Source organism: Cupressus sempervirens, chromosome 4 (genome assembly GCF_028749045.1).
Source record: "Cupressus sempervirens isolate cs-2001-9-10 chromosome 4, ASM2874904v1, whole genome shotgun sequence".
NCBI classification, from domain to species: domain Eukaryota; kingdom Viridiplantae; phylum Streptophyta; class Pinopsida; order Cupressales; family Cupressaceae; genus Cupressus; species Cupressus sempervirens.
In genome coordinates this window covers 841,197,594-841,223,224 of record NC_143121.1, presented here as the reverse complement: position 1 = coordinate 841,223,224, position 25,631 = coordinate 841,197,594, and the positions used below count along the sequence as shown (strand labels likewise).

The 25,631-nt window shown below is 37.2% G+C and overlaps 3 protein-coding genes across 7 annotated transcripts in view; 2 read left to right on the top strand and 1 right to left on the bottom strand.

Annotated features, from left to right (window-relative positions):
* The window catches only part of LOC149564014 (uncharacterized), a 98,847-nt gene that overhangs the window by 16,262 nt on the left and 56,954 nt on the right, over positions 1–25,631 (bottom strand). The gene's annotated exons all lie outside the window — the stretch shown is intronic.
* Positions 14,458–16,455, top strand: LOC149564016 (uncharacterized). 2 transcript variants are annotated; one of them, XM_089827115.1, is made up of 4 exons: positions 14,458–14,930; positions 15,129–15,783; positions 15,923–16,155; positions 16,271–16,455. In XM_089827115.1, the coding sequence occupies exons 2-4, from the start codon at positions 15,161–15,163 to the stop codon at positions 16,441–16,443; spliced, it is 1,029 nt and encodes a 342-aa protein (XP_089683241.1). In that variant the 5' UTR covers positions 14,458–14,930; positions 15,129–15,160; the 3' UTR covers positions 16,444–16,455. The 2 variants fall into 2 exon arrangements, with proteins under 2 accessions (XP_089683241.1, XP_089683240.1); XM_089827114.1 differs by having other exon boundaries at positions 14,458–15,783.
* On the top strand, positions 16,455–17,662 carry LOC149564015 (uncharacterized). The gene is made up of 2 exons (XM_089827116.1): positions 16,455–16,972; positions 17,110–17,662. Exons 1-2 carry the CDS (start codon positions 16,583–16,585, stop codon positions 17,524–17,526), a joined length of 807 nt encoding a protein of 268 aa, XP_089683242.1. The 5' UTR covers positions 16,455–16,582; the 3' UTR covers positions 17,527–17,662.

Genomic DNA, 25,631 nt, shown 5'->3' with positions numbered 1-25,631 from the left:
GTGTGATGCTTCAGGAGATGGTATTGGGGCTGTTTTGATGCAGGACAAACACCCAATTGCATATGAGAGCAGGAAGCTTCATGGGCCGGAGAAAACATTCAGCATTTACGACAAGGAGATGTTAGCTATCATGCATGCATTAGCTAAGTTCAGGCAGTACTTAGTAGGTGGTAAGTTTTGTATAAAAACTGACCACAATAGTTTGAGACATTTCCTTGGGCAAAGGGATCTCAATGATAGACAGCAGAAATGGGTAAGTAAGCTACAGGCATATGATTTTGATATATCTTATGTTAAGGGCACGCAGAATGTGGTAGCAGATGCCTTGTCACATAGACCACATCTTAGTTCGATGATTGAGATTTCTGAGGATTGGAAGCATCTGATTATTGCAGAATATGTTAGAAACTCATGGGCATCTGGGATAGTTGATGGGACAATTGTTGATACCAGGTATACACTTGTGGATGAATTAATTATCTACAAGGGCAGGATATTTCTAGTTCCAGGATCGAAGGTGAAGCAGTCTATTATGCGAGCTCTTCATGACTCACCTACGGCTGGTCACCCCAGATACTTCAAAACATATAGGCAGGTACGAGAACGATTCACTTGGAAAGGACTCAAGGCAGATGTATTGCAGTATGTCCGTGAGTGTCCTGTTTGTCAGCAAAATAAGCAAGAACACACCTTCCCAGCAGGACTTCTACAGCCACTCCCTATTCCTGATCAGAAGTGGGAATGCATATCTATGGATTTCATTACCGGGTTGCCCAAGGCTCAGGGTCGTGATTGCATTTATGTAGTGGTAGATAGATTAACGAAATATGCTCATTTCTTTCCCATCACCACTACCTATACCACAGTTCAGGTAGCTGAGGTATTTTTCAGAGAGGTTTTCAGGTTACACGGGATACCCCGCAGTATTGTCAGTGACAGGGATAGTAGATTCTTGAGTCATTTTTGGCGAGAGGTGTTTCGATTATGCGGCACTGAGCTCACACCCAGTACCAGTTATCATCCGCAAACTGATGGACAAACAGAGATAGTAAACAAATGGGTGGAAGGCTACTTGAGGAATTACGTGGCTGATCAGCAGAAGGCTTGGGTAAGATGGATTTACTTGTGTGAATATTGTTATAACACCACTTTTCACATGTCTATTCAAATGACACCCTTCCGAGCATTATATGGGTATGATACACCGAGTTTCATTGACTTGTTAATGGGTGATGTTCGGGTTCCACATGCTGTGGATTTGATGTAAGAAAGTAAAGACATTATTAGCTCTCTACAGGATAACATAGCTCGGGCACAGAATCAGTATAAGCAATATGCAGATCAAGAGAGGACGGAGAGGAGTTTTGAGGTGGGTGACATGGTTTACTTAATGCTTCAGCCATTTCGACAATCTACCCTCAAAAAGAGTGGGTCAGAGAAACTTAAGCCCAGGTATTATGGACCTTTCAGGATCACCAGGTGAATAGGGGAATTGGCTTATGAGCTTGAGCTTCCAGCAGATAGCAAAGTCTATAATGTGTTTCATGTATCACGCCTCAAAAAGGCGTTGGGACAGAATGTGATACCTGCTGCAGTATTACCTCCCTTGGATGATGAAGGGAAATTGATCTTAGTGCCGGAATTCATTTTAGAAAGCAGAGAAAAACAGCTCCGCAGAAGGATAATCAGAGAATATTTGGTTAAATGGAAGGATTTACCAGTTGAAGATGCTACTTGGGAAAATGAAACAATTTTGCAGCATCCAGCTTTGAGATTGCTTGAGGGCAAGCAATTTCAGGAAGGGCGGACTGTCATGTCCCCTCTCTAATGACATAACCTTAACAAGGAATTTGCCTATCATCGACTCTCATAGGCAAATGATTTTGGAAAGAGAGTCATTTTTATTTTCACATGATTACCTTTTTGCTCTCGGAGAATAATAATCCTGTAAGTGGGGCCTACTTGTTCAAATATTAAATTAAGGTTGTACTTTAACTTTATAAAGTTATTTATTTAATTTTATAAAGTTAAATAATAATAATAAAAAGTACATTATTAAAGACAATTTCGGAAGCTTCCAGTAACTTCTCAACAAAGTGAATAAATAGACATGAGGCACCCATTCAGGCAAGCGATTTGTGGATTTGTTTTCTATTCCATTTGGAGCGGTTTGTAGCCATTGGTCTGCAAATTCTCAGACTATCTTTGGGAACGTTAACTCTCATTGATAAGCAATTTTGAGGGTTTGAGATATCATCCGAATTATTGCAATCCCGGAAGTGGTACCACAGCCATTTCATTGAAGCAAAGTTTGTAGCCTAAGGCCGGATTTTCGTGGAGGTTTTGACAGAGGAAAAAAGAATTGATCAGAGATAGAGTGGAGGGTTTGAAAGGGAGCTGAGAACCCCTATGGTTATTGTTCAAGCGAACCAACTGAGTCTTTCAGTGTCCTGACGGCCAACCCAAGCCCGCAAAGACCAGTATATTTTAAGATCACATTGTCATCCGGTTGCTTGGGTCTTGCGGCAGGACTGCACAGTCGACGGGTTCAAAGGAGTACATATCGCATGCGTTCTTAGTGTTTGAGACCGCCGAAGGTTGAGGAAACAGTCAACGCGACCGGCCAGAGCATTAGCGCCATTCATCGGAAGTTTGGGTAATAATCGCCGACCCTGTATAATCTCATCGCAGGAGTTAGAAACAATCCCTAACCCATCCGCAACTGGGACGACGGCGGAATAACTGTTATCAGGCTCTTTTCACAGTAAGGGCGTCTTTGCAAATCGGCCATCAGGGATAAAGTTAGCGTTATGTATTGAGGACATTGAAGACCAATGTATTGTCAAGGCGAAATCAGGTTCTTTATTGTTTATATTCCATTTGTTGTTCAGCTATTGAGTTATTAATGAATATTGTTGATAGATTAATCTATATCATTCTGTGCATTTCACTGGAGACAATACAAACTGAGGGTTTCTTGATGAATAATTGATAATCGTTTCCAATATAGTATTGTTTTTGTGACCCATATAGTAGGGGGTTATCTCAAATGGTGCCAGAACCTGATTGCTAAATGTTTGATGAAATGTCTAACCCTTGAAATATTGAAGTTTTTTGGTGCTAAAAGAGACAATAATCCGTTGAGGTTATTTCATTCTTAAGTGAAGTTCATTTGGGAAACTCTGTGTCATTTGAAGATTATAAATATGAGCCCATTCAATGAGTAAGGCATCTAATTGAATATTATTTTTCTCTTGTTGCTAAAGTTCTGAAATTTTGTGCCCTTGCTGAAGTATAGGAGTTTGGGATCTACAGCTGAAGTATTGTAGATTCAATTCTGAGTTTTCATTCTAAGGATTGCATTTGCAATTGTGCTGAGGTATACAATTGCCTTTTTCTCCTACCGTATCAATTGTTGCTAAGGAGAAGATCAACTTTTCTTGCTGCTGGAAGCATTCGTTGGAATTGTTATATCAAATTGTGTGTTGGTTAATTTGTTGTTGATTGGGCACCGGTTATATCTGTTGTCAGGCATTATTTTCTATCTGCACTTCAGCGGCAACATATCTACAGTTGCATTTGTTTGTTGGAGAATTTTTTTTGCTGCTGCTAGTCTTCATTTCAGAGGGTTTTCAAAGCATGTCTACATCTATATATTCCCTATGTAATTTCCAAATATTTGAGTTCAAATTATTATTGCAATATCTTCCATTTTGCTGCTATATTGTTGTATCAAAAATTGCAAAACATCAAAAACAAAAAAAGGAATCAATTCTTCATCACAAATTGTTTGAGAGCCAACAAGGCTCATTACAGTGGTATCAAAGCTTGCTTGCAAAGTGTTTGACGAAATGTCAAACAACTAAATTATAAAAGAATCTAGTGTTTGTTGAAGTTATAACTAGTTGGGGTTATTATACAAATAGAGAGGTTGAGATTGTGGCTATGGCAGAGTAAGAGGGTACAACACGATCAGCTGCCCACGCAACTAACATTGATTAAAGTAGCACCTCACAGGCAAAGACTGTGGCTTGTCAATCATCTAAAACCTACCTTAGACGCAGTTGTAAGAGACAAACAGACTACTTTGAGGTCAAGGATGAGCTAGAGCTTGAGCCATATACTTTCTTTTGTGTACACACATGTTTGGGAACCTTTGATGGATTTTATTGATTGTTTATACATTTGACAATATTTATAATCCTTCCCATCAATGTTTTCTATTTGCTTCAGTTACAATTTACATTTCTAATTAATTTGGTGGATATATGTTTATGTATGTGATCAAATTAGCTTCTACTTGATGATGTTACAATGTCTTTAAGCTTTATTTAATAATTGGTGCATCAAATAAGTTTTAAATCATTAAAAATCTCTAAATTTCAAGGGCTTTTTCAATATGTTGAGTTGTTGCCGAGTCGTAGGTGAGTCACGAGTGGAGTTGACCTCACCGAGTCACAGGGGAGTCCAAGACATGGAACTATGGGATATACACAAGCTTGAAATTCCTACTTCTACAAGTTAATCATTGTGTGATTTAAATTTGGGCCCTAATTGCAGCGAAGCAGGTCCAAATTGGGACTTATGGTCTAGACTCTAGAATGCCAAGGAGAAGCTAGAATATTAGTCAGAATTGAGCTAGAATAATGGAATCAAGTACAAGAGGCCATACATGCTAAAATAGGGCCTAGGAGAGGTAGAAATTGCATATAAATGCAATTCACGACACTAAATTCAGCCCCCTCTTTAGTGGAAGTATAAGCCTACACACATATGGTAAAGTAGGTAGGAGAGAGAGAGAGAGAGAGAGAAGACTAAGCTTAAGGGAAAATGCCCTTAAAACCTAGGATATTAGCTCATACAATCACGTGCAAGGGCACACAAAACAAAACTAAGAAAATAAAAAAGATACTAAGGCTCCAAGTCGACTCATTGCGGATACCTTGATAACCAAAATGTTTCAACTACTACGATCATCCTCAGGATGTTTTTTGAAGAGCACAAGTAGCACTAAAAGAGCAAGAGCATAGGTTGTCACTAATAGAGAAAGAGCAAACATCAAAAATAAGACAAGACACCATGATCCAACCAACTAGCAAGATGTGTTATATTATGGGATCATCAAGGAGAGAAAAGAATTCATGGATTCCATGAGCTAGCAAGTTGTGTTATGCTAGGTGATCCATGTAAAGAGAAGAGGGGGAGTTGAAAGAAAGATTAGTTATGCTAGTAGACTTAACCTAAAAGATTTTAATTAAGGATAACCAAACAAAGCACAATGTTCATAAGGAAATCCTACAACACCAAGTAGATATCCTTTAAGAAACAATTATATTACAATCCAAGCCCATTGTGAGGCACGAAAGAGATAGTTGTAAAAAAATATCTTGCAACATGTGTAAAGGGATCCTTTTCAAGATGCAAATGAGGAAGATATCTTTGCTCAAAGACATCTACCTCCAAGAGCAGATTTTGAACAAAAATAACATCATTCACCACAAGAGGGGAAGGAGAACAAAAAGTCACACTTTCCCCATTGCTAGGTAAAGGAATTCTCGCTGAAAGATAATGCATGTTTAGTCCCAAGTGAGGATCCTCTTATGATAGATATACGCTTTCAAGCAAGGAAGAGATTGTAATCAAGGATATAACTCTTGAAAAAAGAGAGAATCCCTAAAAAAATCATTTCAATGCAAGACAGGATGTAACATGATAAATGAATACCACTCAACCAAGGAAAAGTGGATCCTTAGAAAAGACAGGAAATTGAAACACTACGCTTGCCCCCAAGCGTGGAGACAAGGATAAGTAAAACTAGTATCTTTCTCACAAAGTATAATTTCAAAAAAAATTGCACCGCCATGAGCAGTGTCGCACAACGTAGAGCAACATAATAGGAAAAAATAATCAGGAATTAGATACCACTCATTGTTACATATGAAATAAATGATATCATCATAAATGAGTTGTTGGATTTTAGAATGCGAAGCCTAGCATTCATTAGTAGAGAGGTCCAATATTGATGATACATACATAAAGGAGGATTTTAAAGATCTTGATTACATTTTTTTTGTTATGGTCAAGTAATCAATTAGGCACTAGGAAGGTCGAAATGCTATCTTGTTTAAAATAAGGCATAGAAGACATAGATATTCTAGATAATTGGGTAAGGGATGTGAACAAAGGAGGATGGTGGAAACCAAACCCTTCCATAGACAGATGTGATGTAAGTCTATCATGAGTATCAATGATTTATTGCATATATCCTAAACCATGTCCATTGTAATCATCGAACTTAGGAGTAAAAATATCAAGAGGATAGTGGTCACTCTTAGGTTGAATTGGATTGATATTCAAAGAGGCCCAATCAACATCCATACATGTATTTCAATAAGAAGTTTGAGTCTCAAATTTCGGAACTTTCTTTGCTACAATAGGTGGGTGAAGTCTAATGATCCCCAATCATCTTCTTTAGGAGGAGATGGTATATTTGTTCGTATTGGAGAAAGAACTGAATTTTTTTGAAGATTGATACTGGGTGTGTATTTTGTCATCAGCTTTTCTAGTATACATTAACTTGTTGTAGCTACATTTGACTTTTTGATGAAGAGTAGAGGGGACAACCTACATAGCATGAAGAGAAGGTCTACCTAGAGGGAGGTTGTGTATGAGACTATTGGGCATGACATGGATAAACCTAGGCAGAATTACATCTCCTACTTTAATAGGCATTATGATTGTACCCAATGACAACTTACCAATATTATCAAATCCAAAAATAAGAGTAGAATCAGGTTGAACAAGAGAAGTATCCACTTTTATATGTGCAACAAGTCAATGCTACAAAGATTAAGGGCGGAACCATTATCAAATAATGTAGGTCTTATAGCACTATTAATAATAAGGAAAAAAATCATGAGGGGACACAATAATTTTGAACTTCTAACTATGGTAAGTCATGTTGGTAGGACTAAATTTTTGCCTTTGGTTTAAGAATAATTGCTACCTCATTTAACTTAGTTGGATGAGATGAAACAACATTTTGCAAAGCTTCTTCGGTTATTGCATGATATGTAGGTGAAGTTTGAATTAAGTTCCAAAGGGAGATCTTGGCTTAAGTATCATGAATTTCTCAACAAGATCATACTCGTTACCATCATGTTGTGAAGGATGAGGGGTATCTTGATGAAGGTGGACAACTATCTTAGGCTTTTCATTACCGAAAGCAAGAATGGTATTGACTTGATTAGGTTCATTATTCTCCAAGCCTTCATTTGTAGAAGGGAGGGCATCAAGGATATTATCTTCTTCTTCCAAAATGTGTTTGTGAGTACGGGTAAGCTTTAGAAGAGGAACAAACATAACAAATTAATCCATCATCTCTACATGGAAGTTAATTGAAATGAATATAAGGTAGTGTCATTAAGATAATGGTTAATCATATAAATCTCTTCCACCACAATATCATCATCTTTCGCTGAGATACCCTCATGGGGAAAATACATATTAAGAGAATAATCAACATCATTCCCAATGGTTCAATCCAAAGAGGGAGATCATTGAGAAACGTGTTAAAAGTATCTTTGGATAGGAGGGTCTTTCAAACAATATAAAATGATTTAAGATGAGGCTAGGCCAACATCATCTCTACAAAATATATGCATCATACAAATACTCTAATTGGAAATAAAATGAAAAAAGATTTCAAAAGGATGTGCTAAATGCATGAACAATATGTAATCTTTGTTTTTTTCCACTAATGCAAACGTATAATCTATTGTCCTGCATTTTGTAATCACAAAATATAGGTAATAGTACGAAACTTTTTCAAACTAGTTTCGCATTTCTCTGAGTTGAATTTGTTAATTAGATTGGTTGATGTTGATCGATCAATCAAATTCAATTCATGTAACAAATTCTTTTTCTGAAAGCTTTTGTCAAGTCTTCTTTGTTTTTTTGTTTCTCGAGCCTATGCTTGATCTGTGAGGCCTTCAGCATCCTTTCTTCTATCTTTGAGTGTGTGTTTGTTGATTTTTGGTCCTTTCGTTTTGCTCAAGTCATTGCTTTTGGTTTTCCCTTCAATTTGATCTATCTTAGGGCTTAATCGGAGTTGGCAATCAAAAGACACGACCAATTTACTACCCAAGAAGTGGAGCTTTTTGATGCAACTACATGAATGAAAAATATCATGTTATATTTTTAATTTGACATTCACTTTTTGAAAAATATAACATAAATTCACTTTATATTATGTTTTTAAGTTAATTTATCATTTTGATTTTTCACTTAAAGCAACTATAGTGCACTTTATGTTATATATTAAGTTGAGTTACTTTTTGACTTTTTACTTAAGTGACTATATTAACTATATAGTTTGATTTAATTTTTTATTTTTAAATCAAATGCTCTAGTAAATATTACTTTTAAAATGGTATTTGCACATTATATTTTAAATATGATAGTGTAAATGTTATTTGTGACCCATTTAGTTAATATTTCATCAAAAATATGCATTTTTGAAAGAAAATTCATGTAAGTGCATAAAAAACATGCAATCACACCAAAAAGGTGAGATATGCATATTGGAAAAATATGCAAAGACACCAAAAAGGTGTGTTTTCCATTGAATGCATATTTTAAAACATGTCTATGACACCAAAAAGTGCATTTTGCCTTGGAGGTTGTTTTTGAAAGTTTTAAAATGTGTAATGGCACTAAAAAGCTGTGTTTTGCCTATGAAACATGCATATGCATCTTTATAACCCGTTTTTGGTCAAAATGCATTTTTTTTAAAACATGTCAATGCACCCAAAAAGTGTGTTTGGGTAAAAGGAAGCTCAAGACATGTTTTTAAAACATGTATATGCATCTCTAAAGTGTGTTTTGCCTATAACTCATGCATTTGCATTCCAAAAACCTCTTTTTACATTGCAAGGCCAAAACTTCCATGTTCAAGGCCAAAACTTCCATGTTTATGGCCTCCAAGAACACATTTTTGATGATTTTGCTAAGATTATTCCATGAAATTGATGGGGACATGACCCAAGAACAGAATGGACACAACAGAAAAGGGGAAATTATATTAACTGAGAAAATAAGCTAGTACAAACAATACAGAGAAAATAAAGTTCAAAACATGCCCTAAGGGCTTACAATAGCATAAATTTGGAGATAATTTCTCCTGTCAGTACCTTCTCTCAAACTCCACTCCGAACTGCCTTTTACAATGCCAGGAATCTCCTTAAATAGACCCCGGAGGGTTAAGGACTAGGAATACATTCTAGAAGGTGCTAGTAGGCATCCACCGACCAAATAGAAGGCTCCAGAAGTTGCGTTAGAAGTCGGCGCAAATCTAGAAGAATCCAAAAACGGTAACCGAACTTTCGGGAGGCATAACTTTTGAACCGTAGCTCCGATTGACGAACCATTTACATTTCTGAAAAGCTCTCGAAGTGCTCTATAGCCCTATGGACCAGCTTGGCTCGTCCCCCATTTTTTGGCCCTTTTTGAAGTCATTTAATGCCCCTAATTTGACTTTGAAGCATTCTTAGGAGGTCTCCAAAACCCGAAAAACTGCAATAACTTTCAAACCGTGGGGCCTTTTGACCTGGTTCTTTTTCTGGAATGTTCTAAATCACAATTACATTCATCTGGCCAATTCACACCTTCTAGTTTACCAAAATGATGGCCCAATTACATGCTCCTATTTTTTCGAGATTTTCTAGCACACTGATAGTGGAACTGTGAGAGTTGGAACCTTTATTTGACCCAAATGGGTATCCAAAAATGAAAACACATGAAACAGAAACTAAGTCTAAGTACTTTTTTTTGGGTGACATAGGATTGCCCTTATACCTCTGGATGCTCCTGCATCAGAAATGTCCTCAAATCTTGCAAATCCAAGCATTCCCATGCCAAAAATATTGGATCTCCTTGTAAACAATGTTATTTTTCATGCCCTTTTGGACCCACGTTTTTGAAAAAAGGTCCATTTTTTGAGGATTTTTTATCACGTTTTGGGGCATAGAAGAGGCATTTTGGAGTTATCTTACATATCCTTGCTATTGGAAGGCACGTTTTTGTATTCCATTTGCAAAAATGAATAGTTTGGGGCAGATTTGAATCACATTTTTCTCCAAAAACTTCCCATTTCCTTGCATTCATTAAAAATGTTGGAATTGGGAGAGATTCTAGGGCACGTTTTGGGCATTCCCATTCAAAAATGCCTTATTGTGTGCTCATTACGAATTCATCATTAAAATTTTGAAGAAGTCCAAGTTTGTTTGAAGGTTTTCAACATTGGAGTTTTTTTCTCCATTTTTGGCACACAATCATCAAGTAAGTGGACATTTTCCTTCTTGCTAATTAAATTCATGCTTATCTTGCTGATTTTATGCATGTTTTAGCTTGATGCTTCAGACTTGTTGATATAGATGCCATGGAAAGTGCATTTTCCCTTTAAAAATGATGAAATGTTTCATTTCCATGATTTTGGTTTTTCCCAAACTCTAAATTCGAATTTGCATATTGAAGTAGTTTGTTTGTTGACATGTTTGAGTCTTTTGCCAAAGGCATGTGTTTCTTTTGTAGTTGTTTTCGTTTTTTGCTTGCTTGTTTTTTCATTTTTCTTCTTTTGGAAGCAATTGCAAGTTCTTTTCCAAGAACTTGAGCACGTTTCATTTCACTCCACCTTTCACCATTTCATGCAAGTGCATCATTTCATTTCAACTCCATCGTTACATATCATAACATTTTGCATCTCACTCTTCACATGCGATTACATGTATTTCCATCCATCATCCGCACGTACATGTAATCTCATTCTCCATTCCCACTTTCCCGCAATGTCATGATTACATGAAAATCCTTTGCATGTAATTGCATCGTGAAAACCCATTTTTTGACTGAAAGTTACTTTTAAAGAGTCAAAAATGTCATGTGCATGCATTCCTCTATACTTGGACTTCACCTTTCCTTAGAGATATCTATAAGAGCTCACTTTGCCTCATTTTCTCATCATCACAAAGCACATTGTACCCATTCCTTTCATATGCAATTACACTTCTACATGCGATTACATGTAATCTCATCCTTTTCCCATATACATTTACATGCCATCCATCTTCGTAAGTCCCATTTTAGCCCTTCACATGTACTTTCCATATTACATCAATTTCATTGCATATGTTCCGTGAGTATCTAATCAATACTCTAAATATACTGTTCCTCAGAGATCCATTTTGCCAATATTCTCATGGAGTCAAAATCCATACCTTCCAATGATGGATTCAATCCCATTGAAACTTTCATGTTGCAGCAAGTCAAGATATGCTAGGATTTCTATAAAAATGAAGACATTCAATAAAGAAGGCGTGTCTCAAATCAAAGAAGTGGTAATTCATTTGGTCTCCATTTTCCCAATGATTGTTCGAGAACTTGAGTTTATGTGGGAATGAGCCAAGCACTTTGCTTCAAAAAAAAAAAAAGTTAAAGATGTTGTTGGAAAGTTATTCCAAGTTTACATCCAGACACCATCAAGAAGGTTTTTAAAGTGTCTGAGATTCCAAAATGTGTCAATCTACAAAGGAGAATTCACAACAACTTGAACAAGAAAAGCTTGATCACATCAAGTTGACAAATGACAACAGACAATTCATCAAAGAGAGTCAGAGGCTATCTAAAGATGCAACACCATGGTTATCAAGGTGAATGCAGTGTCACAAAATACAAGAACTTTCGATCCTATGATATTCGGGATATCATCGCCAAGCACAAGGCCCTCAAGAACAATCCCTAGGATTCTTTCCTTCTCTTTTGTCTTCTTTCTTCTTCTTTCATGTTTGTAGTTGGAGAGGATGTATTACATGAAAATATGTAATTACATGTAATGTGAATTGCATGTGTAGTTACATGTAATCCAATCATTTCTCTTCTAGTTAGACTAGGTCAAAGTTGGTTGAGTTACTCCCACTTTTTCCTCCATCTTTTTCTCAACTCCTTTGCCTATATAAAGATTGCTCTCTCATTGTAAAAATCATCTTTGTCGTATGCAAGAAAGCTCTATCAAACTTGTGCAAGCATAAATTTGATTCTGTAGTACCAATTTGGGAGAAAAGTGAATAAAAGAAGCAATTGGATTTGAAGCTTTGACTGGAAGTAATTGTGATAGAGCAAATTAGACACTTCGACTGTAATTTGTGCCTATTGTCTTTTATTCATGTTATTATTGTGTGTTCAATAATAGAGCGTAGTGAGTTAAGAAGCGATTGGAGCCAAAGCTTTGATTGGGATCGGTTGTGGTAATACATAGACTAGAAGCTTTGACTGTAGCTTGTGTTACCATCTTAAATTCATGAAAAATAATTAGAATTTCCCTACTTTTGGAAGTCTTTGTGTCCCAATGGTAGAGATTTTTCTTAAAGAATAGAGATCATCTACTTATGGAAGTCTTTGTGCCCCAATGGTAATGATTTTTCTTATAAATTAGACAAACATGACTTAGAGCCAAACTAGTACGCTTTCAATCAGCCTTGGAGTTGGTATTAGTTTATCGGTATCACCGTTTCCATCTACTAGATAGAAGTGTAGTTAGAGATTTCGTCTTGCCCATTACTCGCTCCGTGTGTAAGTGGAATCTTTCCTGAAATGAAGAGGAAAGAATATTGGTAACACCCCTTACAAATTTCTCAACTTCTTGCTTACCTTGAGTTGATCCAAGGAACGGTGAGAAGGGGGATCCTTCCCTTTAATGTAGGAGAGACTTTGTCTCACACGTTGTGGCTAGTCATACAATTTTCCAACTAGATTTTACCAAAAATTGTTGGTTGCAAATTATCCACCCAACATAATCAATCAATGAAAGGATCTATATTTGCATGCAATGAAACAACACAACTAAAATGATTATTAATTATGTGCATACAAATATGACCTAGACATTCAAATAAGAATTAAGATGTAAGGAGTCAAATCTGCCAAAATCTAGGGTAGGAAAATAGGGTTTTCTAGTCTACGCATGCAAACTAGGAACCTTAGTTCTATTTCCTATTTCCTATTTACATTATATTGGAAGGAGAATGCTTCACTTGGCTCAAGATGAATTTAGTGGTCCTTCATGATGAACTGAGAATAACTATGCAACTATGGAAGATGAATGCAAGATCTATAATAAAACATGATGAAATAGTGACTTTAAACATGCATATGGAGAAAGAAAATTGATATGTGAATTCTAGCAAAAAATATGGGATGTATAGATGGCAACTGATCTATAATGGAATTTCATGCAAAATCAAGGGGACTTTGTCACACTTGGGTGACCCATTCCTAGGAGCCAAAAGCACAGGCACAATTCTCTCCCTATAATTTTTGACCTTTCGACATGCATTTTGCAGCTATCTAGATGCTTAATTTGTGCCTTTTTCATAAAACCACATGTTCCTTGTTGATGCAATACTCTTTGAATAAGATCCAATAAGATGACACCACAAGACCTAAGAGTAAATTATATATAGAAACTTGAATGAAAGTTGTTGAAGCTTGCCACAATCCTAGCTCTAAAGAAGGCCTTGAATGCTCTGTGTCTGAATGCTTGAGTGTTAGTCCTAAGGGATTGGATTGTTGAGAGGGGGTGAATTAGTAACCTAACAATTATACAACATTAGTTTAATAACAGAAAACGAAAGCATTAAACATGCATACACATCCACAAAATAATGCAACACATAACACAAATATTTTGTCTCGCACAAACCCAACCTAGGTGAAAAACACGGTTGGAATTAGTACCCACAAATTGTGCACTCTTTTAAAGTATGCCTTGTTAGGAGTTATAAAGACACTGTTAAGTGTCACTTAGTCAAGGGATTTACCTCTAGCCTTATTAGGAGCTTTACCCTGTCAAGAGTAGCCTTGTTAGAGGACATAGACACTAATTAAAGCGTCACCCTATTAAAGGATTTACAATTAAGGACCTATTAGGATCCACCTAGTTAAGGGATTTTACTACTGCAAAAGTTAGGGAACAATAGGTAGAATGATCTGCTGATTAGCACCTCATTTGCTTGATTAGATCCATTGTAGCGCACTCAAACACTTCACTTCATTCCATACTAACCTTTGGCTTGATCGCACCTACACACTTCAACCACACCACAATCAACACCAAATTTTTGCCTTTATCAAATATATAACATTCTATAAAACCTTAAATGTTCCACTGCCTTAAACTTGCCATGACATGTTTGCCTTCCAATTTTAAATCCATCGATCGCACACTATGTGCCAAACGACACATCTCGATGCACATAATTAATTTTGTCCCATTATTAGCTTACATTGAATTTGTGAAGAGCAGTCAAACATGTGTTGACCAAACAACTCCTACTTCTAGAATCTTCATGACATGCTTGCATTGATCGTTGGAATGCCAAATCATCATCCTCAATCATTTAGACCATAGTTCCAAAAATCGCCATGAAATCGCCGAAATCGCCGAAATCGCGATAAGATTCATGGCTCCCGATTTTTTTGGAATCGGAAATCGCTGGTGGCGATTTTTTCGCATGAATCGCCTGAATCGCCAAAATCGGCGATTCATGGAAAAAATCGCCAGAATCGCCATCGGGTATCGCCAGAAATCGGCCGCGGCAGCAAGGATAGAAAGTTCAATTTTAAAAAAAAAACACATGTTTTATTTGCTTTCTAAGTTGACTTTCCTCTTTTTTATAACCCTAAAGAGCCTTCTATTTGCTTAGTATGAGTAGAAGAGAGGAAGAGTGAGAGAGAAGAAGAGAAAAGAGAATCCATAGGTTTCCAACCGGCAAGAAGGAAGAGCACCAAAGAGATCAGAAGTCCATTTGGGGAGGCCATAAATTGCATTGGGAGCATTAAGGAGTCAATATCAACACTCCTCAACTCATTTGCAAGAGGTAAGTGTTGGTTTTTTTTTTGCATGTTAGTGTAGTATGCATTTTTTGTTAAATTTTTTTAGTGTTCATTTGCAAATCTTGAATGTTTTTTATTTTTAGTTTTAACTTTTACTAAATTGTAAACTAGGGTTTGTTGTTTTGTAGTTTTTGTTTATTAGTTGCAAACTTTGATTTTTTACATGAATTTTTTTATTGCAGCAGCCCTTTGCTTTCATTTTCCAATTTCCACAATGGGTAAAAAAGATGAATGCTGGAAATATAATGAAGAGTTTCCTGGGAGAACCAAATATCAAACAAAATGTATATTTTGCAAAGAAAAAATAAATTCGGGAGGTATCTATAGATTGAAATACCACATTGCTGGCATACCTGGCCATGATGTCACAGTTTGCACTCAACAAACCGCTGAGGCAAAACGCTCTTGTTTAGTGGCATTAGAAAAAATTGAACAAGACAAGTTGACTAAGAAAATGCAACTTGAAGGGTTAAGAGGTATTGGCTCCCGTGCTCCCACATCCGCAACCGCATCTACATCTGCAAGTGCATCTGCATCAGCTTCCGCATCCGTAGGTTGTGTTGGGGAGGGTTCTTCTAGGCCTCCTTTTCATCCTAGTGCTAGTGCTCATGTGAGTGTTAGTGGTAGTCGGTCTCATACTGAGACAGAGTCCAACACCAACCTATTGCGGCCTAGAGTGCGGAAAAGCAGAATGGATAGTTACTTTGTGCCCCGCACTACTCCTGGCTCCCAACCCATGCTTGAGGGCATGGGTTTGAACAAGGAGATTCATGATGCTGCCAGAAAAGAGATTTGCAAATTCTGGTACTTTTGCAACATTCCATTTATTGCAGCCAGGTAATTGATTCTTTTTTCTTTGTTATCTTCAAAGTTAAAGTTAAAAGTAAAAGTAAAACTTTAATTATATCTACTTGTTTTATGATTTTAGTTTTTGACATCTAAATTTCTAATCAATATCATTATCTATTTGTGACAGGACTCCTTATTGGCAGAACATGATAGATGCAGTTGCCATTTGTGGTCCGGGGTTTAAAGCCCCAACTGAGGCTGAGTTGAGTGGATACCTCCTGGAGGAAATGGTTGAAGATATGAGGCATGAGCTTGAGGACAACCGAAAGGAGTGGATCGAAAAGGGTTGCACCATCATAACTGATGGTTGGACAGATAGGAGGGGAAGAACACTCCTCAATTTTCTTGTATCCTGTGGAGGTGATTGATCATTCTACTTTCCTACATACATAATTTTGAATCGTGATTGACTATTTCAAATTTTGATTTGTTGATTGCTAATAGTAATTATAATTCGTTGTTTTGTTACTTGTAGGATATACCATGTTCCTCAAATCCATTGATGCTTCTGCTCATGTAAAAAACGCCACATACTTATGTGAGGTTATTGAGGAAGTTATAGCAGAGGTGGGGGAACAACATGTGGTGCAAGTGGTGACGGATAATGCAGCAAGTTATGTTGCTGCAGGTAAACTTTTAACTTTTTAAGTTTTGAAAATAAATTTATTTGAATTTTGAACTTTTTCTAATTCTAACTTAGAATTTCTAAGTTTCCTAAGTTCTAAGTTCTAACATGTTTGAAATTTGAATTTCTAATTATCTTAAAATTGTTGTAGGCAAACTTTTGATGGAGAGGCACCCCACCATATTTTGGTCCCCTTGTGCAGCACACTGCCTTGACCTCATGTTGGAGGAAATTGGCAAACTTGAGTGGGTCAAGTCATGTGTGGAAAGGGCAAAAAACATATGTAAGTTTATTTATAATCATTCATTTGTCCTTAGCACAATGAGGAAGTACACAGGAGACAAAGAGTTAGCTCGTCCAGGGATCACGAGGTTTGCCTCGAATTTCATCACCTTGCAGTCCTTGTTGACATCAAGGGATGATTTGAGGAGCATGTTTGTTGGGCGGGAGTGGATTTCATCTTCCTATGCTACGACCACTGCAGGGATAGATGTGGTGGATTGCATATTTGATGATGATGGTTTTTGGAAACCTGCTAGAGAAATACTTAAGGTAATTTTATTGCAATTTAATATTTAATATTTTACAGTTTACTATGCTAATTGTTTAATGATTTAGTTTTACCTTATATTATTGAATTATTCTATGTTTAAGTTTTGACTCAAATTTTTGTTTTACTTTATATGTAGGCCACTGAGCCTCTTGTATCTCTCCTACGAACTGCTGATGGGGAGAAGCCCTCTATGGGCTACATATATGAGGGCATGGATAGGGCCAAGGAGGCCATTAAAGCTCAGTATGCAGGAGTGCAGGAGAAGTATGCCCCTATTTGGGACATCATTGATAGGAGATGGCAGAATCAGCTCCACAGACCCATCCATGCAGCAGCTTACTTTTTGAATTCGGCATTTCGTTTTCGTCCTGACTTCAAGGCGGATGAGGAGGTTCTCACCGGATTATATACAGTGATCCAGAGGTTGAGTACTGATGAGGATAGCAGTGCTGCAATTATTGAGCTTGATAAGTTCAATAATAAAGAAGGGCCACTTTTCTCTAGCAGGGTAGCCATAGATGCTCGGGAAACAATACATCCAGGTAAAAATTAAATAATATATTCAATGTTCATGAATCTAGATTCTAAACTTAAAGTTGATTATGTAATTTTAGAGTTAACTTGTAATTTGTAATTTGTAAATGAGACTAATTATTTTTATTTTCCCTTATTTCAGATAGATGGTGGCAAATGTTTGGGGCCACAACCCCAAAACTTCAAAAAATTGCCATTCGTATTCTGAGTCAGCCAAGCAGCGCTTCTGGATGTGAGCGCAGTTGGTCCATGTTCGAGCACATCCACTCGAAGAGGAGAAACAAGTTGACAGTGCAGAGGTTGAATGATCTTGTCTTCGTTCATTACAACCTCCGTCTTAGGATCAGACAGATTTTGGGCACTGACTCCTCTCCGATCATTCTGGAGGAGATTGATCCAGAATCAGAGTGGCTCACAGAGGTTGTAGATCCAGTCTTCACTGAGGAAGACCGTGCGTGGATTGACCAGGTGGATATAGAGGCTGAGGCAGCTAGAGCACGTTCTTCAGGCATTGGTAGACGCACACGTGCACGCACAGACACAGGCCCTAGCGACATTCGTGAGCCCATCTTATATGCGGGAGATATGGCTCGACAGTCCTCTAGGACCTACATTAGACGCCTTGCTACTAGGCAGACTGGATACTCAGAGGTTGAGGCTGAGGCTGTAGCCAAGCTTGAGGATGATGTTGAGGATGATGATGACTATGAGCCTGAGGCTTGAGCTGGAGCCTTGTTTTTATATTTTGTTTACAGATATTGATAGTGAATCATTGATAGACATATGTTTCAAAGTTTCAAACTTTCATGGATCTTCATCTTAGATTCTTACATAAATTTATGATTTGATGTCTTATGGATCATCTTACATACATTCTATGATTTAAATCATTATGATCATTTGATTTCTATTTACTTCAGCTAGCCTACAATTTACATTTTAGAATCTTAGATAACATAGTTACGTATGTGATGGATTTTATGTTTCATGTTTATGTATGTTAAGTTTTAACTTCTATTTGATGATGTTATAGTGTGCTTAAGTTATATTCAATAAAGGGTGCATGAAATAAGTTTTAAATTGTTAAAATCTTTAAATTTAACGGGTTTTTTCAAATTTGCCGATTCATCGCCGATTCATTGCCGATTCATTGCCGATTCACGATTCGATTCGACCTTGCCGATTCCGATCCGATTCCGATTCACGTTTCTTTGATTTAGACACATAACCACATTGCATCCAACTCAACTGAATTCACTAATTCATCCATATCAGTCACCGATTTCCAATCTAACATCGACAACTCAAGAACAAAAACTGTTTATCCAGAAACTGTGGTTTTTTTCACAACACCTACTCATTGTCATCCAAATGCGTTGTAGTCGTAACCACATCATCTACAAGCCATGTTTTGCTTACTGCTATGACCAATCCACTTAACTCTTCATAGATTTGATGAAACAATCAAATCACTTACTCTCTATCACTAACTATTCTAGCAGTTTTACTATTCACCTTCAACCAATCATAATTTACTCAATTTTTCACAATAAGAGTAGTGGTCATACATTTGACTGACTAAGACACCCTAAAGTCTCCCATAAGAATAGCAACCAAAAATACTCACTACAACACCTCATTCCTCACATTCTAACTTTGAAACTTGCTAAGTACATTAGGTCAATACTTGACATCAATGACAACACAATAATTGATCATCATGCAGCCAAATCTATAGCATGACACCTCCAATCATCTCCTACCATCATTACATCACTTATGCCAACAATATCCCCCTTTGGCATTAACGGCAACACTTCAAATCAATTGATCTTCAGCTTCTCAACTACTTCTCTCTGGCACAATACTTGCACTTTGTCAATTATGGGAAACTCCCCCTTTTACTGATCTCCTCACTTCCTCCAATGTGCTCCTGCACATACTACTCTGCATTTAACTTCTCATTCTCTCCCCTTTATACTCACTATTGTGCTTTGTATTCACTGCTTTTCTGTGTACTCACTCTCTCATTTTGTCCCCCATTGACAACAATGCCAAAGGTACCAAATACTTCTAACTAGCCATGTACCTGCAATTCACATTCTTCTCCAATAAGTTGGTTCACTTCTTTATTGACTGACTGAGTGACTCACCATACTAGCTACTCCCCCTATGGAGTAGTCATATAACATCAATCCATGCATAAGATTTTCAACAAGTACAATGGATTGATGCACTAAAATCTTTTTCTGGTTCGAATTAGGTAGAGAAATGACCCCTAACCTGCCTCTTAGATACTCAAATGTATCTTTAGGCAATGTCTTTGTAAATATGTCAACTACTGGCTCCATGATTGGTAAATATTTCAACCTCACCTCTTTCTCCTATACTTGTTTTCTAAGAAAATCATACTTCATAGCAATATGCTTAGTCTTAGAGTGCATCACTAGGTTCTTTGATATGTTTATGGCACTTGCATTATGAAAATAGATAACCATTGGTTCAGTGACCTCCTAATGTCTTCCAATATCTACTTGATCCACACCACTTGTGTGCAATTAATAGCAGCACCAATATACTCAGCTTCAGTTGTAGACTAAGAGATACAATTTTTCTTTTTGTGTCCGTGACACAAACCAAGAAAGAATGCACCACCACATGTGCTCTTCCTATCATCCACATTACCTGCCCAATCTGCATCTGTGAACACACTTAAAAAGAAATTATCTTTCTATCCATACCAAAGACCATAGTCTTCAGTTCCCTTCGAGTACCTAGACATTTTCTTTACTGCCATCAATTAGTAGAGAACCTTGCAACAAATCTAACAATCTCTACTATGTTAGGTCTATTGTGCACAACATACTGAAATTTCCCTATCATGGACCTATACAAGGTCTCATCCACTTCTTTGGACTCATCTTCTGTAATATCCTACTACCACGAGTTGGCAAACCTGCAAAAACTATTGTGAGAATCATAATAGTCATGAATTTCATTATACTATTCTATCCCTTAATCTTAATCCCAAACCTTAAAGGCATCTCTAGATCGGGTTTCCTAACCTTAGTCAACCGTCTTTTCTAGAACACGGCCTTTAAGGTTCACATATGCATATGTTGACACCATTAAATCATTCTTTCCATCATACTTCCTCAGGTATACCAACACTAACTATATATATATATGAACATTTAAGAAGTGCTTGGCCAAATGGGCATTATACCTCTAATACCAACACTACATACCTTCTTTAGTTGTGCTAACCAAATGGGTAGTTATACCCATCTCTGATACTGACACAAAAAGTTTAATCTTTCCTTCATAGGATATTTATTAATTCCTTTAGAATATTAAGCTATTTCTAATTATGATTTTCTTCAATAAATAAATGTAAGTGCCATTTGAATTAATAGTTACATATTCACGTGTATGCATGCACCACTATTCATTACATAGTTGAAATGAAAATATCATTAAATATGTGATACTCGGTTAATAAACAAAACAATATCGCCTTATGTTTACCATGTGCAACTGTACCTTTTGGCCTGATTGGCACTATACTTGTTTGGCTATGTTTCCCTTATGCTTAGTCTTATCGGATTTACTCCTTTGTTTCTATCAGTTTCCATACTCCCTGTGTAAGAATGAGGATAGCGTGATGAGGTAAATCACTCCATGTTTTACATCCCAAATTTTGACCTAATTTTAAATTTATTTATAGCCATTAGATTGAATTGATTTTCTTTTATAATCATGTGATGAGAATGGTTAAATATATCCATTGTATTCATTATGTAAACTGTTTAATGATGATGGTCATTATCCATTGATTGTCATGTGACGATTAGCAATTGCTTGATTTCGGAATTATGGTTAATAATTAAATTCCTTATCTACATTAAATGTTATTATGGATTTATCATGGAACTTGTTATTATTGTGGAAATGTTGCATAGGTGTGTAATGTTCCCGTTATAAAATAAATTACATATCAAACTATTGTTGATGGGCTAATTGATTTAATATATCTTGGACCCATTTTTATTTTTGTTTCCGTAGTTTGTGTCACCATCGGCTATCTTTGTACACCCTCAGAAAGTTTTCCTGACGGATATTTAAGCACGGCTTGTAGGTAGTCTTTAGGTATGGAATTTATTTGGATTATTTCTTTGTACTACAAATTTCAGTTGGGATTCTTTGTAATTCGCCATTTCGAAAGTGAAAGATCTTCCCTATTTGGCTCATGCGATTTCGGTGGGATTCATCCCTCACCTTATTCCGTCTTTATATTGTTTGGCTCGGATCTAGCAAATCGGAGCGTTATTTGTATATGGAAATACTATCTGGTAACAAGTTTGTAACTTTTATCCTCTAGCTTCTGCAAACTACTCGTGTTTAATATATGTTATTCTGCATTCTGAGTGGCATCGTCAAATCCCTTACATCACCCCTACCTCCGTACACCTTGTACCATTGTACAGGCACATTGGCCTCCAATCATCACTTATGGTTTACATCAAATATTGTACGGCTTCATATACCTCTGTACGACCAACTCCCATGATTGCTCCCACACCGTACGGCCATTTCCCCCTACCTCCATCGTACGGCCTTGATATCGTACTGTCTCAACCCTGTCACTGTACACCCTCCTTACCTCCGTACGGCCAAGCCCATTGACACCGTACGGTCCATCTGCATCAATATTCTTGCTGTGTACAGACATCCCAATCGTCATACTTGATCCATACCACACCCTCCCATTGAAATTTAGTGAAGTCTTGTCTTCGACGGAAACGAAACATTACAATGGTATCAGAGCTTCAATCCTGCCAGCCTGTGGACAGTGAATGAGAGTTTATAGCCGGAAGAGGACACATTCCATTGATAGAATGGTTGTCAAACTGGAACCAACAGCTGCCGAACTCGTGGCACTATTGAGAGAACTTGCCAGGAATCAGACACAGATCACTGATACTCAGCAACTCATGGAAGAGACTCTCAAGAAGTTGGCAGACAATAAAATACCCGGAGAACAAAATGGTCACAACGCAGACTCAGTGTCGGGTAAATCAAACCCTCATCCAGGACGCTCTCAACCTTCCATGCCATCTTTTCCCCCACGGACGGAGGCACCACACGAAGTGATGCAGGGGACTCCCCTTAATACTATAAACTCATAACAGAAACAAAGAAACAGCAGCAAATGCGAGAACAAAATATGGAGTTCTTATTATTGCTGCAAATCCGGAATTACAGAATTCTCAATTACAATATGCTAACCCAAATGGGCACCTTCATTACAGTAATCTGCAAGACAGTGCTACGAACTATCACCCCAAGCTATCCTAGAGAATGTTTGGGCTTTTCTTAAATAGGTTGTTTTATACCGCCCAGGAAGGTTCTAGATGCTCAAACTTAATATCTAGGGCCGACAGACCCTAACAAAACATATAGAGACAACCAAATACATCTTTGACAATTATTTTAGAAATTTCGGGTAGCCCAACTTCGGAAAGCCATAACTCACGGACCATTGCTCCGATTGGCTATTATAACCACTTTTCAAAAACACCAACTTCTGATCTACAGGCTTGAAATTGCGCTAGCACCCTTCCATCAAGTTTTCGGGCCTCATCCGGGCACTCTAAGGCCTCCAACAGTGAGCTTGAGGATTTTTCTGCAAATTTTTCCACCAAAAATCCGCAATAACTTATCTAATACTTAAGCTAGAGCAATGAGATTTTTATAATAGGCTTATATCTCTAAAATGAACCTATAGAAAATGAGAACATTCCGAGCTCATATGAAAAACTTACTAAAAATAGCAAGTTCCCATAAATAGTAACCACCTTGTCTACTAGCCCTTATTAAAATAGAAAAGACTGAAAACAAAATATTTTTGGGTGATGCAAGATTGCCTTTACACCCAGGATGCTCTTACATCAGACACTCGGGGTAATTTGAAAAGTGACCCCGTCACATCTCAGGTGTTCAGAGGAAAACCAAGATGGTTAACCTCCTCCCTTGCTAGCCATGATGAATCCTCTACTGGTCTCCTTTCCATTTGACCAGATATTCCTCATGAGTTCTGTTTCTGGTACTTTTGCCAACATGACTATCCAGTATCTTCTCAATCTCCTTTGTAGCCGAACTAGCTGCTAGAATGCTCCACTGCGCTTTTGCAACTTCATCTCCATCACCTCCTTCATAATACTCTGTCAAATCTGAAATATTAAATACTGGTGAAATATTCAATTCAGCAGGCAACTCCACTTCATACACATTTCCAGAATCATGCCTTTTCACTATCTTGCACAGTCCAAACTTCTTCATCTTCAGCGTATTATATGTACCCACTAGAGAACGCTCCTTTCTCAAATGAACCATGACTTTATCTCCAATCTGAAATTCCTTATATCTCCTTTTCACATCTGCCTTAGCCTTATATTGTATATTCATCTTTATGATGTGCTTCCTTACCTCCTCATGGACGTTCTTCAAATGTTCAGCAAAATCTTTTGCTTTAGCACTACTTATCTCTCCTTTATCCAGCTGTCTCAATTCAGAAGCATTTTTGGGACTACTCCCGTATACAATCTAGAATGGTGATTTACCAGTACTCCTATTGGCAGAATTATTATATGCAAATTCCACCTGTGGTAAAATCATATCCCATCATTTTGGTGTATCTCCAACCAAGCATCTCAGCAAGTTTCCCAAATTGCAATTCACAACTTCTGTCTGTCCATCAATCTATGGATGATGTGATGACCTGAACTTCAAATTTGTCTTCAACTTCTTCCATAATGTACGCCAAAAATACCCAACAAATTTGGTGTCTTGATTTGAAACTATACTCTTTGGCAGACCATGTAGTCTCACCACTTCCCTGAAAAATAATTCTACCACATAAACAGCAGCAGTAGTCTTCTTGCAAGGAATAAAATGTGTCATTGTGAAAACCTATCAACCACCACAAAAATAGAATCATACTTACGCTGTGTCCTCGGTAACCCCATAACAAAATCCATGCTAACATCCTCCCATGGCTTCTCTGGTACAGGCAATGGCTGATACAACCCCATATTTTGCTTCACTCCTTTCGCCATCTAACATACTCTACAACTTAGTACAAACTTCTTCACATCTTGCTGCAACTGTGGCCAGTAGTAATTTTCAGCAACCAAAACTATGATTTTATCTCTGCCAAAATGTCCAGCCAATCCTCCACTATGCTTCTCCTTGATGAGAAGCTCTCTCATTGAACTTCTGGGAATGCACAATTGGCTTCCTTTGAACAACATATTATCCTGGATCATGAAATCCAACCACTTTGTCCTATCAAGTGTAACAGGTTTTGTACATGCCTTCCATGCTTCAGCAAAATCAAGATCATCTAGATACAAAGGACTAAGCTCCTTGAACCCAACCACCTCTATCTGCATTTCTGTCAGCAAAAGTTGTCTTCTACTAAGAGCATTTGCAGCTTTGTTAGACTTCTTACTCTTGTGTTTCAAAACAAATCTATAACTCTACAAAAACTCAACCCACTTTAAATGCCTCTGGTCCAATTTTCTTTGACTATTCAAATATTGCAAAGCTTGATGATCAGTATAAAAAACAAACTCCTTAGGAAGAAGATAGTGTCTCCACTTCTTCAATGCTTGAACTATAGCATAAAATTCCTAATCATAAACAGAATATTTTCTTTTTGCATCATTCAACTTCTCATTGAAATAAGCAATTGGTCTACCTTCTTGACTCAAAACAGCTCCTATTGCAGTACCACTAGCATCACAGTCTACTTGAAATACCTTGTTAAAATCACGAAGTGCTAAAATAGGTTGCTTAGTAACTTTCTGTTTCAACAAATTAAAACTCTTATCTGCTCCTACAGTCCACTTAAACTCTTTCCTATCCCCTCTCATTGTTTCAGTCAAGGGTCCACACATGCTTCTAAAACTTATGAACTTTCTATAAAATGTAGCCAGTCCATGAAAAGATCTTACCTCTGTCACACTTCTTGGAGTAGGCCATTCAAGGATAGCCTTCACTTTCTCTGGATCCATTTTCAAACCTTCTCCTGAGTCTACAAATCCCAGGTACACCAACTCT

Coding starts and splice junctions, on each gene's coding strand:
- LOC149564016 (XM_089827114.1), top strand. CDS start 15,110: ATGAATTTTTTTATTGCAGCAGCCCTTTGCTTTCATTTTCCAATTTCC. Junction 15,784..15,922: donor ATTCCATTTATTGCAGCCAG/GTAATTGATTCT, acceptor TATTTGTGACAG/GACTCCTTATTGGCAGAACA. Junction 16,156..16,270: donor TTTTCTTGTATCCTGTGGAG/GTGATTGATCAT, acceptor TGTTACTTGTAG/GATATACCATGTTCCTCAAA.
- LOC149564015 (XM_089827116.1), top strand. CDS start 16,583: ATGGAGAGGCACCCCACCATATTTTGGTCCCCTTGTGCAGCACACTGC. Junction 16,973..17,109: donor CTGCTAGAGAAATACTTAAG/GTAATTTTATTG, acceptor CTTTATATGTAG/GCCACTGAGCCTCTTGTATC.